Below are 20,321 nucleotides of genomic sequence, written 5' to 3'. Positions count from 1 at the left end.
ATGCAAGCCAGAATTTGGCAACAGCACAAGCTCTGGGTGAGCTGATGCTATAAAACACAACACAGAGGTGTAAAGAGGGGCTAATTGCTTCTTTTTTTGCTGAATAGGACGAGACTTTTAAAGCATGAGACCAACAAAGCTAACCAAGATTAGACAATATGTTACACTACTTACCCATCTACAGTGTATAGAAACTCTAAGTGGCTATCATTCACAGGCAATTGTGCTTGTGTGATTTTTACTTCAGCTCTATAGTAGGTTAAGTCTAAAACGATGTTTCTTTCAGCCTTGCGGGTTTTATTGCATGCCACATGTGGCTGCTTTCAACATGCAAAGAAGCCTTGTGAGCGCATCCATTCCCTCTCTGTCCCACGTAATAAACTATTCCGTAATTGATCCTGTAATGTTCCACCGCTGGCAGCTGCTGCTTACTCCCCAGAGCCACCTCCATGTGAGATGAGCTTTGATTCTTTATAGATGGGATCAAACATTGAGGGGCTTCCAGGTCAGGTCTAAATTCACCAAATCATTCTCAGAGGACCGTGGCTCACAACCGCATCCAAATTAGTGGAGTGGTCTTCAATTTACAACAAAATTGATTATGGTTAGAGAATGGCTAGAAAAGCAAGAGGCTCAGGGGACACACGGAGGCATCGGATTCGGAAAAGAGAGTGAATGACTCAGTAGAGAAGAGAGACGAAATGAGAAAAAAAGAGAAGACAAAGGAAAGACAAGAGGAGAAGAAACAAGGCTAGAAAAGATTTGAGACAAGAGAATAGATGAGATGATGCGATAAGAGATAAGTATAGGAAACAAAAGAATTAGAGAAGAGAAGAGAAGAGAAGAGAAGAGAAGAGAAGAGAAGAGAAGAGAAGAGAAGAGAAGAGGTGAAACAAAAGGAGATAATAGAGGAGAAGAGAACTGAAGAAGAGATTAGAAGATATGAGATGAAAAAAGAAACGACAAGCACAGAGAATATGAGTCAAAATGAGATGAGAAGAGAAGAGCACAAATGAGACATGAAAGAGAAGAGAAGACAAGAAAACAGAACAGGAGAAGCAAAATAAGATAACAGGAGAAGAACACAGATGATATAAGACAAGAAGAGATGAGAAGATGCAAGATGAGAAAAGAAGAGCACAGACAAGATGAGACAAAATGAGATTAGAAGAGAGCACAGTTTATACGATAGAATAGAAGGGAACAAAACAGAATGGAACAGAAAGTTAGAGACGAGGAGAAAAAAAAACAAGAGAACAGATAAGGTAAGGCAAGATGAGACAGGATGAGTTGAGATGAGATGTGAGGATGGGAGAAAGCAGTGCATCTGAAGCACACAGACCTGGGCAGAGGGCAATGTTGCAGAGTTTGCTCTGGGTCTCGGGTCCCTCACACGCTCTTCCTCCGTGCTGGGGTGGAGTGCACATCCGAGTGCGGGTGCGATGACCCCTCCCACAGGTGAAAGAGCAGAGGCTCCACGGAGACCACTCTTCCCACACACCGTGCACTGCCAACAGAGGACAAGAGTTAAGACACATACACACTGCTCACGGCACGCACACACACACACACACACACACACACACCCACACACAGCCTCATTCAAATGCAGCAGTGAAACACCTCCAGCACCGACTCAGCTAGCCTGTTTATCAACAGCTGTTACACAGCCGCAATGAATCAAAACAACTGCATCATTTCCCCTTTTCTCTACAATTTACCTTTCCCAATCCAATACCACTCCACCCCCATCCCGAGCACCACAGCTGATGACATTCTTTTGTCTTAGTGTGATGAAAGACGTGCCAGGAGGGCTGCTGCAGCCGCACTGAATTTGTCTCAGCTCTCTTAGCGTACTTATCAAAGTCCCAGGTGTGCGTTCTGCACGCGCACTTACTGGGGCTTAATCCAGTCATCAGTGTCAAGACTGCTGGGCACCGTTTCCCCTCCAAACGTCAAATCCCCCTCTCTAATGCTCTTACTGTATAATGAAAACTCCAATCCCACTCAAAGAGCATTAATTAAAAACAAACTCTCGTTTAAGCACTCATGGAAAGCCGGCCCTTGCAAAAACCAGCTCAATGACTGCCATTAACAGGAAGCTTTTTTACTTGCTGTTGGACTATCATCTATAAGGAGATAAAAGATGATGCCACCAAACATATGTCATTCTTGTTACTTAATAGTGCGTTGTGAAAATGGGTTTTCAAAATACTAACTATATAATTGTGCATTTGGAATAGAAAAATAAATAGGCTCATAAAAAGTATGTTTTTGTTGTCTAAAAAGCCTGTACATCCAGTTCTACAGTATTTTTGTGCAAATTTATTTGAAGATAGCTACACTTCCATTCAAAATTATTATTATTTTTTTTTTTTTGAAAGAGTATCTGGCAAAGATGATATTTTTGGTATGCACAAACATATTACATTGATAACACATGTCACATGTGTAATAAGCATATTAGAATGATTTCTGAGGGAGCATGTGACACTGAAGACTGGAGAAATTGCTATTGAAAATTCAGCTTTGTCATCACAAAATTTAAATACATTCAAAAATATTATGACAGAAAACATTTATTTTTAATTCCAATAATATTTCACAATATTACTGAGTTTACTGGTTTTTTAATCAATAAATGCAGCCTATGTGAGCATAACAAAAATAATTAATTAAAAAAAGTAAAAAATCTTAAAGTTAGGTGGATGCCAACATGGTCAGGTTTTTTGACATCCACTCATCAATGAAAACCAATAACAAAACTACCCAAGACAACAATACATTTAGGCAATTTCCAATTCATTATCTTGGTTTATTTTACTATATCAAAGTGCTTTCCTTTAAGGACATTTTTGCTCACTTTCATGTATTGTGTTGGGTCGCCACTTGATATTCAATGTAAAAAAACAAAACTGAAAAAAAAAAACTGTTGAGACATTTCAAATAAATTGTCCCATTTTTCAACCCCTCATAAAACCAGTGCACTGTTTGATTTGTCTCAAAAGATGTCCATAGGGGAACGTGGATTAGCTGGGATGAGTTACGTCTTTATTTTGAACTCCTCATATATTCAGCGGAATATATAAATTTTCCCAAATAATAAAACACATACGTGTGAAAGCCTTGTGTACTAGTACATAACTTATTCCCCTAATGCTTTTATTTTGCCGCATAACACAGTAAAATGATGCAAATAAGGGTTGCCCTCAAAAGAAAAGCAATGTTGTACTCAATTAGGCTGCTGTCCAAGCTAGTCCAGAGGGGGAATAAATGGTTTTATTTGAGCATTCAAGAGACATGGTGGTCTTATTTCCAATCCCTTAAGCTCTGGTCTAGCTTTTTGTCATTTATATGTGCCTCCAAGCCTTTTCCAATACAAAACTGATCTGAAAAGCTTTTTTCAGTTGGTTAAAAAATTCTGCACTCAATGGCAAATGTGAACACCATTTTTAATCTTGGATGCAAAGCAGCTCCATTAATGTTGCTTAAATTTATGTACAGGAAAGTTCATTAGCAACATACATAAATCTTTCCCTTGACTGTAATCAAAAAGTGAAATTTTATAGCCGTTTTAGTGTCTTAGTTATTTTTTATATAGCATAGTCAAAGATTGCTGAATATAAACCAAATTATTAAAGCTAACAATAATGATTTCACTATGTGAAACTATGATAGCATACTGTATGTGTCAGTGAGATATGCCTGTATATTTTTCATAGCATAGGGAAAGGCTGTATATCTATAACGCTGTGTAAACCACATTGATTTAGCCATATAAAAAGTCTTAAAAGAGCTGAATTGACATTTTTAGAGCTAATGGTGTAAACAAAACAAGTCTCATTTCATGCCCTTTTACTTAAAATAAAAATCCAGTTAGCTTGTGACACAAGTTCAATGCTGCTGAGGTAACATGTAAACAGCATTAATTTACCAATACCAAAAGTCCTAAAAGAGCTGAACTGCATTTTCAGAGCTTGTGATGAAGGGAAAATAAACAAGCCTCTTTTCACGCCCTTTTACTTGAAATAAAAATTCGGTTAGCCGGTGACAGCAAGTTCAATGGTGCTGAAGTATCATGGAGCCCAACTCCATTAAGATGGCACCTCCGAAAATGATGAATTAAGGGTCGATACCTCCAGTAATTAAAGATTTTAAAACAAGAGGGTAATTCAGGCCACTTTTATGCCCACAGGGGGATAGATTAGTCTTTTTTCCCTTTCTTCTACATTTTTCTTCTGCATGCACCAACAAACACTCTTCTGACAAGTTTCGCTTTATGTTTGATTAAGGCTTGTGTTGGAATTGTATAAAACTCTCGGCTAAGTCATACATTGAGTAGAGGAACATGCAAAGAGTGACAAAAGAAAGAGAAAACTGAATGAGCAACATAAAACCAACACATGACAAGATGAATGACCAAATACACAACTGGAAAAATCAGAGCAGACACAAAGATCACTAATAATTATGAAAATAATAATAATAATACATTTAACATAACAACTGTAATATGAAGCAATGAAAGCAAATCAACAAATGATGACAGCAATTTTCTTGCCCTGAATGATGAAAAATACAGATTCTGAAGGACAGTCCAGTGTCTGTGACTAACACTACCTGGGCAGGGGGCAGTGTTATTGCACACCCTGGATTCTCTTAAAGGGCCGCTGCAGTGTGATCCGTAAGGTGAGACACATGTTCTTGTTCGCACCTGCGACCCTTGACCGCATGTAACTGAGCAAGAGCTCCACTGGGACCACTCCTCAGCACCAGGGTCACCTGTAGGAGAAGGGTGACACCAGTTAAAAGCAGTAATATGGTCATGTGACACCCCGAGGGGGTGGAGCCAGTAGGAGCAGCAGGGGCCTCACTAAGTTACACACTAAGAAGCCACAGTAAATCTTAAAGGCTCCAAGAGCAATTGGAACAAGCTCAAAAGGAGCATCTTATACAGTATATTGGATATGATCATGCCTGAATAACTTTCAGGGCTCAGTTGTCCCGGAGCAGAAACGCCCGGTCCTGCTCATAGAGATCTATTTTTCTGCAGAGTTTAAATGTGCAAACTCGCAAATAAGTTTGGTTTAGATGAGTTTGGTTAGAGTTGCAGCTAAGCTGCGTCCAAAACTGGAAAAATGCTAACATAATGCCTACTAAGTTTTCATTTAATCAGAAATAGTCTGAATAGTTCACTCAAAAATGAGACATCATTTACCCACCGTCATGTCATTTCAAATCTTTATGACTTTCTTATATTTTAAAGAATGTTTCAGCCGATTTGTCCATGAAATGCATTTTAGAACAACGCTTGATATTACTGAATTTCACTGTATGGACAAAACAATAAATAACAGGCATTTTTCAAAATATCTTCTTTTAAGTTTTACAGAAGAAAGTCATTCAGGTTTGACATGACATGAGGGACAGAATTTACAGTTTTGGGTGAACTGTCCCTAATTATTTCTCACGATCATCTGTGTGGGGGTTGCTTAAAGTATAAAAATTATGACTGACAGAGCAATTTAAAGTTTAGTTTATAAATATATTTTATAATTTATTGGTGATAGAGTTTAAAACTTAACTTATGATTCCATTTCATCTGAGAAATAAGCATTTGAATTTGTTCTAGATCATTAGACATGACATTATGGTGTGGTTTCAAACCGGTTTCCTTAGGAAGTACCTTCATACGGACATGCTGTCTGTTAAATCGCTGACTGGGAGGCAAGACATCTAGCTTTGGTTTCAGACAGCTAAACTCTGCAGGAAGGAAGATTTCCAGGTGCACAAATGAGCAAGCCTGTCCTGGTATGGCCCATATATGATACTGGCGTTAAATATAATACAATCTACAAATATATTGAAAGATTACATTGACAGATCACAATAAAAACCTTCAAAATCCTGATTTATGAATGATTAATACATTTATGCATCTTCAAAGCAGGATCATATCCATTTTACTGTGTGGCCACAAAATATATATCATAATGGGAGCTTTTATTATATTAGCATCCTAACAAATACTAAGGTTTAACTTCATATTTATATTTTAAAATCATGCATGCAACCAATTAGATGAAATAAACTGAAAGGAAAAAGGCAAACAAAACTAATAGATGAAATATATAAAATATGATAAACTATGCAGAATGCATGCAACATGGCTTCTAAAAGTTAGAGAATGATCTTTAATGAGAGTTAGTTTTCTACTAACTACAGCTGCACAGAAGAACAGACCTCTAGCCCTCGGTCTAGTCTGCGCTTCACTCTTTTAGATCTCAGATCTCCTGGATTTATGCTAAAGCTTCTTGTCTCTTTGAAGCGAAATCAATTAGAATTGGAGATTGTCAAGAAAAAAGGGGATGGCTTGCGTTTCCCCCAGAATATTCAGCAGATCACAGCAATTTTCAGTAGCACTGGATACATTTGAGAATCACTTGATGGAAGAACTGTCTATGTTGAATCCAAACAATCAAAGCTGTTAGAAGTTCCATCTGATTATGGTTCTGAGCTGGAAACATTATGATTTACCAACTTTAATGTCAATTCAATCACTGGCATTCTTTGCTGGCATTAGAATATATGATTGCTAAATAAAGTTGTTATAATTGTTGGTTTAAAAGCATAGGCTGCTTTCTGGCAAACACATAGACCTTAGCTTTGTGTTTTATATCTGTTCACTAAATACTGCACTCTGGATCGCCTGTAATTCCCAATGAGCAATTGCATGGCCAGACCAAGCACTAATCAGACATTTGATTTTCAGAGAATTTGACACTGCCAAACATTTAATAAGCATTTAATAAGGAAGTCTCCCTGAAAGCACATGTTATCAATATCCACAATATAACAATCCAATTGCCATGTGATGCTGAATAAAGGGATAGTATGCAAAGGAAAAAGTTTAACTTAAACTTGAACTTAATTTGATATTATATTTATATTTGTTTTTATTTTAATCAACAAATAATTAATATCATTATGCTTTTTTTTTGTTTTTTTAAATCAAGTCTCGTTAAAACGAGGATTAAATCACTTAGGTGTATATGCTCAAAATGTATGCAACGTTTTGGTTGCTTGTACACTCAAGAATGGTTTGTTTGTGCTAACTTCCAGAGATTCTACTGGCAATGACCTTGGGTACATACGGACAATTTCCTCTGCCATTCTCAGCGATTAGATTAGATTTAAAGGTGGATCAACTCTGGATGAAGTGGTACAACAACTCAGAAAATCTGAAAATGAGAAACTAAATGCAGGATGAATGACATTCTGTTCAGAATTTCTTTTATAAATGGAAATAAATAAACACACAAAAGGCCGATTGGAATGGAAACAAGGTTGTTAAGGTTTAGAATGCACAATGATTTGCAACTTAAACGATATTAAGTGCTACACAAATGTCACAAATATACAAAAAGGTGCAAAACTTAAAACAAAGTAAGATGGCTGCTTAACGTCCCTCCCCATTATAGCTACAGATCATATAGAGTTCATGCAGGAAACAAATAAAATCAAAAAAAGAAAAACAGGGAAATTAAAGCAAAGGAAAAGAAAGAGAAACATCTTCAGGTTTCTACAGGCCTTGTTTTTTGGCACTTTAAAAGGTAATATATCAGGGTTATTTCATCTCTAAACAGCTGGATAACCACAAATGTTTAACCATTAACCATTTAATTGTCATGTAATTAATCTCAAGTCTGGGTTATATTTAATGCTTTTAGTGCTTAAAAAAGTCATCAAAACTGTCAAAAACATAGAAACCAGAAGCCCAATTGAGTATGGTGTCAGTTTGTAGAAATGGCCAATTCTGTTGGTTTTCCTCAACGTATTAACCAAGTGGAAGAGGGACAAAAAATAAATATGATAAATAAACATTGTCACTTAAAGGTGCAGTACAGAAGATAGCATGCAAGTGACTTAAGATGAAAATTAAGTTTAGTTTACATAGGAAAGGAAAGAAGCATAACTATTGTATTACCAGTTTGTGCCATAAATTTAGCAGATTCATCTCGCTCCTGTAGGCCCTTTGTGTCATGTACTGATCTTGGCCGCTGACTTTTTACAGTATGTTCTCCGATCATTCCATATTCTAGGGACAGAATAGAGGTTCATGAAAACTAGGCTTTGATACAAAATCTTCAGAAAGAGAGAGAGAAAGGGGAAAAAAAGAGCTTAGCACAATTCTGGAACGTAGAGGTGGCTCGCAGTAAATGGCTTTAAAACAAAATAAAAGTATATCACACATGGACAGCTTTATTTAACTTGTCACTCTTGTCTTTTAGCTTTAGCCTTAAGCAAAGAACAGTGCACAGAACGGTGAGCTGGGAGTATTAATTGAGCTTAGAAGCACAGCTATGACACATAGAAACACATGCAAAATCAGCCTACATTGGCTTTTTAACAAGACGTTGAATTAACCTCCACCCCCTCCCCTCCCAAAAACAAACAAAAAAGAAAGGATAAAAAAAAAGAAAGGAAAATGTGTAAGCCATTGGAAAGCCACAGAGGAAGGAAGGGGGGGTGGCGAGGGAAGGGGGGTGTCATGGACATGCTAGATTGATCCACAGTGCCTGCAACAGATCCAGGCTTTTGGAATAATTAGTTAGTTAAGACCCAGAATTAGTAAAGGAATTATGCGCCGTTGTATCTAACAGAATATCAAAAGATGAATTATCTCGCAATTGTATGCTAAACTGTGTATCACTCGTTTTGGATTAATTACACTCTTTTCAGCACAACAATATGGCTAATTCCTCTTTGTTCTTATCGTAATCAATTAATTCATTCAATCTGTTTTGTCAGAAACAAATACAGTGTCCTCGCTGCGAGTGTAATTGTTTCCCCTCTATGACTTGCTTTTTGAAACTTCCTTCTATTTTTACTTGTCTCAATCCATGTATGAAACATCTTTAGGGGGATGCAGTCTTGTTTTCAATGCATATTTCATAGATGGAGTTAAGACACAGCCATGCTTCCATTGCTAATTGGGAATTACTTCATTGATGTGAGAGGTAAAAGAAGGCATGATGTCTTTTACTTCAACTTTAACACCAGAAGAACAGAAACCTTGATGTTACAACAGCGAGAAGGCAAAGGTTTGAGGTGAAAGGCTGTGTATTTAAAAGCTGCACTGAGTATAATGCAGTTATGGAAGGCCTGCGGCTGCAAGAGCCATTTGGTCATACACATGTTTATGGCTCTGTCCTTGACCCAGGTGGGCCCAGAGCATTTCCCCACTCCCTTTCTGCTTTCTCCAGTACAACTTAAAAAAAAGAGCAAACAAATTCAAAGCACTGCCTCGTCCATGCCCACAGAACATAACATACTGTATAAATTATAGCAATGTCACACTGCAACATAAGTCACATAAACATTGTTAGTGTGTGTGGCAAGGGGCTGTCCTCAAGCAACACATTTTTATTTCTCTGACACAATGCCACACTGGAACTGCATTTGAAGATGTTACAATTGGGAATGTGTGTATGGATAATAAATAAGGAATTGTATACATTTTTCTACTTCCGTCCTGGTATGTTCACCCAAAAATGAAATTTTGCTGAAAATGTTGCTGAAAAAAGTTTGAGTTTGATTCTTCATTGGAATAGATTTGGAGTAATTTAGCATTACATCACTTGCTCTCTAATGGATCCTCTGCAGTGAATGCCTGACAAACAGCTGATCCTCAAAGAGCGGATAAAACAGCACAATACTCTGCATGACTCCAGTATATCAATTAACATCTTGTGAAGCAAAAAGCTGTGCGTTTATAATAAATCCATCAATAAGATGATTTTAACTTCAAACCATTGCTTTCGGCTAAAATACAAATCCTCTATCCATTATACAACTTTCTCCAGTGAAAAAGTCATCTTAAGGAAAGAAATATACACAGATCAAGCACTGTTAACAAATGAAAACAGTCCAAAGCAAATATGTGCGTGGATTTTGATGTGAGAGGACAACACTGAATGGACTTTTTCACTGGAGGAAGCGTTTTTATGGATTATAGACTCGTATTTTGTTAATAAGCCTTAATGATGGATGTGTTTTTCACAAACACACAGCTTTTTACCTCACAAGAAATTAACTGATGGATTGGATTATTGAGATGTTTTTATCAGCTGTTTGGACTTTCATTCTGACGGCACCCATTCACTGCAGAATGTTAACGTAATTACGTAATGTTAAATTTCTTCAAATCTGTTCCGATGAGGAAACTAACTCATCTACATCTTGGATTTTTCAGCAAATTTTCCTTTTTGGTGAATTTATTCTAAACTCATATGACTCTTTCTTCTTAATCTGTGGAACACAAAAGGTTAAAATTTAATGAATGCCAGCATTGCTGTGCTGTCAAGCTCTGAAATGAAAAAAAAAAAGAAATCATAAAAGTAACATAAAAGTGGTCCTGGGCGATATATAGCTTTGTGTGAAGGAAAGACTTAAATTTGAGTAATTTCTCACTGAAAAAAACATAACCTATGATAGCTCTCAAATCAAATATGACACCTTCTGATGTCACTGGGTGCAACAAGGGAAGCGCATGAGTAAAAGATGAGAGCATTTCATTTTTGGGTGAAGCATTACTTTAATATGAGAATGTGAAATTAGTCACTAAACAAATAAAGAAGCATATTAATAACAATATACAATCTCAAATGTTACTAAATGATTTGGTCAGATTCATGTTTACACACTGATGAATTAAGAGATTTGATGAATACTTTTTGGTTTTTGATTTTATTCAGGTGGCTGCGGACTAGAATTTTTCAAATATTTCATAGCAAACATAACTATAATTTTTTAATAAAATAGGAAATTGAAAATAGCTCTTAAGGGAATAGCTCATCTAAACGTTATGTCATCATTCATTTATCCTCATCTCTTTCCAAACCTGACTTTCTTTCTTCTGTGGAACATGCAATGAAAATCAATGGTTCCCATTACTATTCTGGACCCTTCAAAATATCCTCTTTTGTGTTTCACAAGGTTTGGAACGAAATAAGTGTGAGTAAATCATGACGATTTTCATTTTTGAGAGAACTGTCCCTTTAACACCAGGATGCTTTGTACCTTTGAAAGCTGTAATCTTCACTTTCCCAGCTGAAAAGACCAGTATGGTCGTCTGTATATACTTTGGGATTGCTGGTGCTCTCATTAATTAGCTTATTAACTTCCACGGTTCTCCAGCGAGAGCAGTATCGACAACACAAACCACAACAAAAACAAGCCTGTCTGGTTTATACTGGTCTTTTCAGCAGAGATGACAAAATATCTTTTGGGACACAAGCAATATACTTCGGTATCAGAGAGAATGCATCCATGTCGTCAGAAAGAGACGTTCCCATTAGAGACAGTAAGCTATATCAGGCTACATTGATTAAGTCTCAATTGTTCAATGGAAGAATAACAAACTCTCTACAGACCTAATGAATCCTTTAGCATCACTTCTACATTAGAATGTTTCCATGGCAACAGTGAGTCAGAGAAAGAGAGGGGAAGAAAATTTAAAAAACAAGTTAAAATAACTATTTAAAAAAGGGATTCATTGGTGTAGATCCATGGTATTTTGCTTTCCGTCAGCAAACAGTTATAAGTCAGTGAAATGTCAAGTAAATGATGCTAATAGTCATTCACATATAGCAAATATCACTTATGTGGATGATTAGCAGTATTTTAATAGAGCTTGTAATTTAATGTAAACACTCTTTCACTAAATTCACTAAATCACATGCACAAATAAATAAAGGCCTACATGCATTATTAATCATTAGGATTGAGAGCTGTGTTGCAGTTATATTGACATATTTAATTTATTTTTAACTCATTTCAATTAACAGATTACAAGATCTACATTATGACTGAATTTTCCAGACCACGTGACTTCATGTATTGCCTATGAGTACTGCCATACAATTTAAAGATTAGGTTACACTTTATTTTAAGGTGTCCTTGTTACAGTGTAATTCTACATTTAGAGTTATAATAGTAAGTACATGTAACGAGTAACAAGGACACCTTAAAATAAAGTGTTACCAAGGATTATAAAGATTCATAATATGTATCTGTTTGGAAATCAAGTGAGGACAGATTTGTAACATTTTTGTGAGTTTACAGTGAGCGCAGCAGAGGTCAGGGGTCAAAATCACAGAGCTTAAACCACAAATATCATCTAACTGATGAAGAGCTCATCAAACACGTCCCAAAAATCACTGAACAAAAGGTACTGCTGAAAGCTGTAATCAAGGCAGCTGTGAGGTTTGAAGTGTGAAGAACACTGTGAACAATACGGAGCTCTTTAGTCGGTGTGACCGCGCATGAGACCTTTGCTCTGAGAGAGTCCATCTGTTAGACAGAACTGTTCACTACAAATATGGTGACCTTCTGACCCCGTCAAAATGGCTCTCTAAAAACCATAATTTTCACATTCTCACTAGTTTATTTATTTTGTGTAGTAACAGTGTAAATGTGTCATTGAAGAATTTTGTCTTTTTTTGCCTTCCCACAGAGCCACCGCTCATTTTGTGTTGGAGATTACTTTAAAAAAAATTAAACTGTTAATGCTTTGTCTCACTAAGAATTTCGTAACTAGTGTTCTATGCATCCTAAAAAGCTTTTTTGTCACACTTTTTGCATGATTTGTCAAAATTACAGCTTCACTACAAATAACACATAGTAAAAAAAATCTGTTCACAAGTGATATTTACTTTGCTTTGCCTTTGTCTTCACACCTCAAATTTATCATATTTCATCTCAAGATGTTCTTTACTGACACTGCTGTCTCCTTGGTAACCAAGTATAACTTTCGAATAACTTTAAAAATATGAAAAGCAAAAACTGGTGCAACATTGTTGGATTATAAAAGGACAGTCATGTTTTGGGAAAATATAATATGCATTTTCACTCACAAATAAATAAATAAACAATAACGTTTGTTTGGCTCATGGAGATTATTTTTGTTTGAAAAAATATATTTTAATACTACTAGTTTTAAAGGAGACATATTTTGCCCCTTTTTACAATATGTAATATAAGTCTCTGGTGTCTCCAGAATGTATCTGTGAGGTTTCAGCTCAAAATACCCCACAGATCATGTGATGGCGCAGTGGATAAGACACATGCCTTTGGTGTGAGAGACTTGGGTTCGAATCCACTGTGAGACACCAATGTGTCCCTGAGCAAGACACTTAACCACCTAGTTGCTCCAGAGGCGTGCGACCTCTGACATATATAGCAATTGTAAGTCGGTTTGGATAAAAGCGTCAGCTAAATTAATAAATGTGAATACTCTGATTCTCGTGCCTGTTTCTTTAAATCCAAATGAGCTGCTGCTCCCGCCCCCTTTCCAGAATAGAGCAGCACCATTTCAGCTCGTACCTGCTAAAAATATCTGTTTTGGTTCTGATTATCATGTTTATCGTGCTGAAATCATGCGTTTTAAACCATATGAGTTTAAACTTTAGACATACGGTTTTCTGAGCGCACACGGACAGAAAGCTGCTGTCACAGCATGTGAGTAAACTAAGTTCTCATTCACACACAAGTTTACGTTAAAAACACACAAGTTACAAAACAGTCAGTTAAGTCTGTGAAGGTAAACAGCTGGGAAATAAATCGCATGATCTGTGTGGCAGCAGCAAACAGTAAATAAATCAATAAATCCACTGCTCTCGTCTCCTCTGAGGCTGGCACTAAATAGTGTTCTGTGCTCATCTGTGCAGCCAAAGGCAGAACAGTTAACATGTTTTGCTCAAACTTTCGCCATGGCATTAGAACTGGTACACCGCTGTCGCTTACGAAATCAAAATGATGGAGCCGTGGTTGGAAACTTACAGATTAAGGGGAGGTAATATTATAATGAGATCCCTTTGCCACGTCACCAAGGGAGCGAAATCAGACGCGCTCGTTTTTTCAGAAGCTTGCAGAAAAAGGCCCTGGGTTAATCTTTTTCATGTTTCCTTGGTTGGTAGATGCACTGGGGACCTGATTATAGCACTTAAAACCTGGAAAAGTCAGATTTTCATGATATGTCACCTTTAATAAAAATCAAGAGCTTGAGATATAAGTGCCAATAGTTAAAGAAACAAACATCATTACACCTTTAGCACAGTTATTGCTTACATGGCTCTTTATTTTTTTATGCTTGTTTGGTGCAACCTGTGTGCTGCTTTTGCCTTGATATACAGAAGTGCAAAGCTTTCGAGGTCTTGAACTACCAAGAAAAAACATCCTGTGAGATGATGCAGGGCCACAAAAAAAAAGAAAAAAAAAGAAAAAAAGAAACAGTCCTCGCTTGATTTATGGTTCAAGAAAACTCAGCTGCAGCTACTACTGTCCTTTGTTCCATCGAAGGTTCAGAACAAAGCCAGTGGCCCACAGCAGCTGTGGTGATCAAACATGAACCAGAGGCATTAAGCTCAGCCCAAATGTTCAGCTTCTGATGCTGGAACAGCAAGAATTTTGTGCCGTCTTCAAAAGTAGCTACTCATGATAGATAGCATCCATGCTATCTTTATTACAGTCCAAGCAGACAGCTATCTATGTGCTGGCCCTCTATCCACACTAGATGGGAATGAATGGTTCTGCTCTTTACTCTGACAATGACTTGAAAATAGGGGACATGCTGTCTAAAGGGATTCACCCTGAGTGATTCAGACTCCAGCTCGCTTACTGTGCCGTGGCTAAAGAGCAGCTAAATTATATGTAGGCTTGTTCTGACACACACACAAAAAGAAGAGATGCCGTTCTATCCAAACACCCAGAATGAGAGAAAGTGGATGAGGTGGGGAGAGAAAAGCAAGCAGGAGACCCGATGGAAAAATGAAGAGAAAAGAACATGAAAAAGATCCATGCATAAAGGCTTCGAGATCCATTCCCAGTGTCATACATGAAGGCGAAACATACATATTCAAAGCACAGAAAGCCTTTTAAATTATGATGATGTTGAAATCCTGCATAAAATGAGGGAAGTGATGAATGTTCACACAAGATAATGATCCAGAGAGAGGGAGAGTGTCGGTTGGATGTTTCAAAAGGTTGCTTCTGCACCCTGTAATCTTGCAAAACACACCAAAAGCTCTTGCTATTGAGAATACGCTCGTGAATGGTTTTCCTAGGGCAAGAGGTGCTTAACGGCAGACCGGAGGCATAAACAGGACCTTGTGAAATTCAATGAAGTCCATTATTCTATGAAATATTTACTGACAATATGGTTACAGCTACAAACAGTGACAGCGCAGACGTGGCTACATGACTTGTTCTTGTACTAAGACAAATTTATGCATAATACACTTGACAACAATACAAGTCTGAATTTGATCTTGGACTCTGTAACTCAGTGTTCTTTTCATAATTATGATTTTATCTCGCAGCTGTTATGTTGATTTACTGTGAGAAGAGGGTAGCCGTAGTCGTTAAAATTCATGATTTCTCTGGATGAGAGAAATAAGCGTACAATTTCCCATGAAAAAGAAAAAAAAATCTATTTAATATCTGAATTGTCTCTCCCAGGGAACAATGAGATAACGAGATTAAATTGAGAGCAAATGGAGATGTTTGTTGAAATACATATCAATAGTCACATTATTTTCACCAATTTATGGTAAACTATACCACATGGTTTTTATAGCTCTATACACTCTAAAAAATGCTGGCTTACATATAACCCAGCGCTGGGTAAAATATGGACGTAGCCAGCGATTGAGTTGTTTTTACCCAGCGGTTGGATTACTGCCCAGAAGGTTGGGTTAAACATTTAACCCAACTGTTGGTTAAAAACAACCCAGCATGTGTTCTGTCCGATATTTACCCATCATTTTTTAGAGTGTAATTTTTTTTTTGTTCTGTGGCCTCCTGGTCTCATTTGTTTCAGCTTTGAATTGTCTGAAGAAATTACAGAGGAAACATCAGAGATAAAAGTCGATACTTAACAACACAAGTGAAACACAAATCTCTAGTACTGTGTTTTTTTTCATATGGGGAACATGAAAATCATAGCCAGCTCAACACCATCGAGAACTCCGAGATACACTGTAAAAAAAAATAAAAATTAAATAAAATAAATAAAAAATACAAGAAAAGAAACAGAAAATCTGAAAAATTTGAGTCCAAAATATAACTGAATATGACGATTCAGGTACACCATAAAAGATGAAAAAAAAATAAAAAAATAAAATGAAATATTTTTTTTTTTTTTAGAAAACCTAAAATATGTGTACAAAATATAATTTAATATGACTGAATCAGGTACACTTTCAATAAAACAAAACAAAAATCATTGTCAGGAAAATCTAAAAATGGTGTTCAAAACAAAATTAACCAAATCAAATACATGTAAAATAAAATAATAAAATTAAATAGTTAAAACATAAAATGCATGTGTACAAAATATAATTTAATAAGACTGAATCAGGTACACTTACAATAAAATAAAACATAATAACAATATTGTCAGAAAACCTAAAAATGGTGTCCAAAACAAAAAGTAACCAAATCAGATACATTGTTTAAAATAAAATAAAAATAAAATAGTAATTTGATGGAGTTGTACAGTGGTACTGTTATTACTGCACACATTACTTAATGTAGAGAGGAGGTGAGGGAAATATTACCAAATTTTCCTTCTGAAGTTCCAACAGGATAATATTTAATAATGCATGTGAGCATGCCAACATAATTGAGCAAAACCAGTGGGCAACTTCAGCGCTATCACTACTACACACATCACACGCAGCTCTCAAAGTAGGTGTTTCTCAAAGAGTGTCAGGCTTGAGGGGGAGGTGTGAGACATGGCCATTGTCATTGAAGTTTCCATTCAAAAAGCAGTGGCTTCTATTTTACATCATTAGACTGCTAATAAGGTTAGGGTTAGCTCCGACAAACGTTTCAAACCAACATTTCAAATGCCTCTACGGTAAGTGCCTAACAAAGGAGGAGGTTGAAGAACTGTGAGAGCTGATACATGCGATTCATTTAGTTACATTTATTCAATTTGTCAGAATACATCAGGGTTTGTTGGAAAATTGCACCAGACTGCTTAAACAAGACTTGACAAATCCATATGGAAACATATGAAAACAGGGTTTATTTAAAACACAACAACTGTTTGATGTTGGTGTTTGAGGGGGATAGTCATAAAAGTTGTAGCTTCTTTCTAGTGTAATTGAAAAAAAAAAACCTTTTGGTGATGTAAACTTTGCTGTTTTATACTAGGAGGGATTTCCCTAAGTGTCAGCAATTCAGAAAGTGCTGATAGGTGCCTTAAAATTTTGCTGAAATGAATTCTTGGCTTGTGCCGGTGGCCTTGTGCATAATCAAACCTTTTCCCCGTCAGAAAATACAACTGATTGCCCACTGTCTGGGTTGTACGTCTTTCTTATAGGTTTATCTATTTTTAATGTCCTACCGCAAAAATAAACCTCTCTCTAAAGGAACCGTTTTGTCTACCGCAGTGAATGCGAGGCAGTACTCACCGACTCTCACGTAAACCGGCCTGTCAACGCGGAGAAAAGGGAAACGTTCGTGCTCCAGCATCTAACTCAGATTAAAAGCAGCCAGATGGGAAGACAGAGATTTATCAACGCCTTAAAGAACCTTTCAAAGCTGTGCCTCGTACATCACTTTCAGTTCTTTCAAGACAAGCAATTTACCCTCCCACCCCGTCACAAATCTCGCACCGTGGAACCACCACCACCACAGACAGAAACAAACCTCATTTTCAGGGCGCACTTTTGACTGGTTAACCCAGAATGCACCTGGAATTACTTAATGGCCAATGAATCATGACGAGAATGGCTATTTCAGAAACAGGTCTGCACATTTTCCTTCACTCGTCATCATACATTATACTGTACTTTCAAAGTTTCTGAAAGATTTCAGGACTCTTTTGCGGTGAGCAATTGTGCTCGGCCTTGATTTAAGTGGAAAAGCTTTTTTTCAAAATAACTCAGCGATTGTTTTCGAAAGGGTTACAGCATAAGGTGGGAGGACATTTTTTTCCGACTGGAACTGTCCGCCCACTGCTCTCGCTGTTGGCAATCACATTCAATTCAGCCTAAATGCTTGCTGTATAGAGCTGATGCTCCATGCTGGGGACACGGGGATTTAAGACAAATAAGCGAGCTGAAATACAATCGTTACAAAACTGCTGCGGCGAGGAGATGAGATTCATGGTTGCTCAAAAGATTTCTCAAGGCGTCAATATCAAGAATATTTCACTACAGGCCAATTACAAAAAAAAAAAAAGCAGCAAAACGAGTAGTATTAATTGCAGTCTAAGGGAGCGTCACGCAATGATCCATTACGTTCAGCTTATCATGTGAATATTTCATTCAGCCAATGATAATAACAGTAATAAAGCATATGGGCACAGATCGCAGACCTTCTGTCGAGGAGGGAGGTGAGAGAAATCATGAGGTTCAAATGACAAATGGCCTGCCAGTCAACAAACCCTGCGTCCTCGTATTGTTTCAATATAACACTGACACACGGTTTCCTCCAAGCACACAGACTTTTGAAATAGTCTTTTAAAGGACAGATTCACACTCAGGCTTGCTTCCAAAACCTAGAAAGCTGCCTTCCGCCTACATAGGAAGCTGCCTTATTAGACCACGTCCTAAATAAAATACGTAAAGTATAATGCTTTATAGGTCAAACAATATAACATATGCAGTCAGAGCTGGGTAATAACTGATTGTAATCTGGATTACATAATCAGATTCCAAAAATGTATTACTTGCAATTACATTACATACAATTTTGAAATACTTGTAATCAGACTACAGTTACTTTTTGATTACATATTATTCACACAATAGCAATAAATTATTCATATTTTATTGATTCTCCCTAATTCCTCTTTTTTATCTTTTAAATGTCACTTACTTTCAAAAATAGCCTACTGTTTATTCCTTCAGATAGTCTTCAAGTTTTTCAAACCCTTTTACAGGTAAATGCACAAATTCACATGATTTCTTATTGGCATTCCCAAACCTTTTTTGTCATCTGAACATCTTTCACTTAATATATTTAAAATAAACATTTTAATTAAGTATCAAATTTGCATATTCACGGTTCTCTGACGTTGGTTAATGGTCATATTACATGCAGGTCAACAAATATAAATTTTTTTTGGTAATTGTTGTATTGTGATTGCTGTTATTTTAAAACGACTTATTTTTATGATTTAATTAATTATTAGCTTTTCATTAAACTCATTAACAAACACCCTGCAGTTTATTTACGAACCCCAGTTTGGGAAACCTTGATGTAATTGTAATGTTTAATGAACCTCATGTTGTTAATTACAGCGAACGGAATATATTTCTTACTTTTTGTATTTTATGTCAATACAGTACAATATTATCCTGTTTAAAGTTAGGTCAAACAAGTTAGGTGATAAACGAGTTAGGTCAAAAGTAATCTAAAAGTAATCAAAAAGTAGTCTTATTATATTACCTAAAATGTGTAATGGTATTAATTGTGTTACTAACTACAATTTTTGTCATGTAATTTGGAATCAGTAACGGATTACAATTTTTAAGTAATCTACCCAGCTCTGTATGCAGTCTCAAATGGATTTCAAATAATTGTGTGTAAAATCGCCAATAATTCAAAGTCAATCATTTTTGTTATTGAAAGAATTATAGGCCTAAATATATTTACAATAAAAGTTTATTTACCTGCTTCCACTAGCCTTCCGTTCAAGAGTTTGGGCTCAGTAAGAATGTAATTGATCAAAAGTGACATTAAAGACATTTCAAATAAATGTTGTTGTTGTTTTTTTAAACTTTCCCAAATATAAAAAAAAAAATAAAACCAAAAAATTAATAACACCCTCATGTTATTGAAAAACTGTTTAATATACTTGACACAAAATGGAATTTTTGAAGAATGCTCTTGAAGCTATTTTCCTCCACCGAAGCTCTGAAATAGACTACAATTCAGAACTGCATGGACTAAAAATGGCATGTCAGCAGAAGACTTTCAGTGAATGACAACTTTTTTCACATAAAGCTATCATACGCCTTCAGAAGGCTTGGAATACAGTGTATAAATTGTTAAAAGTACTACTTTTTTATGATACATTTCAGAGCTTGACCAATTCAATCCTCTTTCACTTACAAAGAAAATAGCAGCTAGAATATAACATTTCTGTTCCACAGAAGAAAGAAAATCATATGTGGGGTGAGTAAATGACAGTATTTCCGTGTGTAGGTGAACTATCCCTTTAAGTGAAGTGTTCAGTAATCCTCTAACCCACTTCACACACAGCTGACACTTTAGGCAGAACTTTATCTTACTATCTCTCCAGA

The 20,321-nt window shown here is 36.4% G+C and overlaps 1 protein-coding gene across 1 annotated transcript in view; it reads right to left on the bottom strand.

Annotated features, from left to right (window-relative positions):
- The window catches only part of LOC306882571 (adhesion G protein-coupled receptor B3-like), a 108,022-nt gene that overhangs the window by 19,427 nt on the left and 68,274 nt on the right, over nucleotides 1-20,321 (bottom strand). The window contains exons 3-4 of the mRNA XM_079437293.1: nucleotides 4,621-4,782; nucleotides 1,343-1,507 (exon numbers count right to left, since the gene is read on the bottom strand). Coding sequence (XP_079293419.1) covers nucleotides 1,343-1,507; nucleotides 4,621-4,782 — 327 coding nt within the window. The remainder of the gene's footprint in view (nucleotides 1-1,342; nucleotides 1,508-4,620; nucleotides 4,783-20,321) is intronic.

Source organism: Barbus barbus (genome assembly GCF_936440315.1).
Source record: "Barbus barbus genome assembly, chromosome: 16".
In the NCBI taxonomy this organism is placed as follows: Eukaryota; Metazoa; Chordata; class Actinopteri; order Cypriniformes; family Cyprinidae; genus Barbus; species Barbus barbus.
Note: the sequence above shows the minus strand (reverse complement) of the source record. Positions and strands in the feature narration are given on the sequence as shown.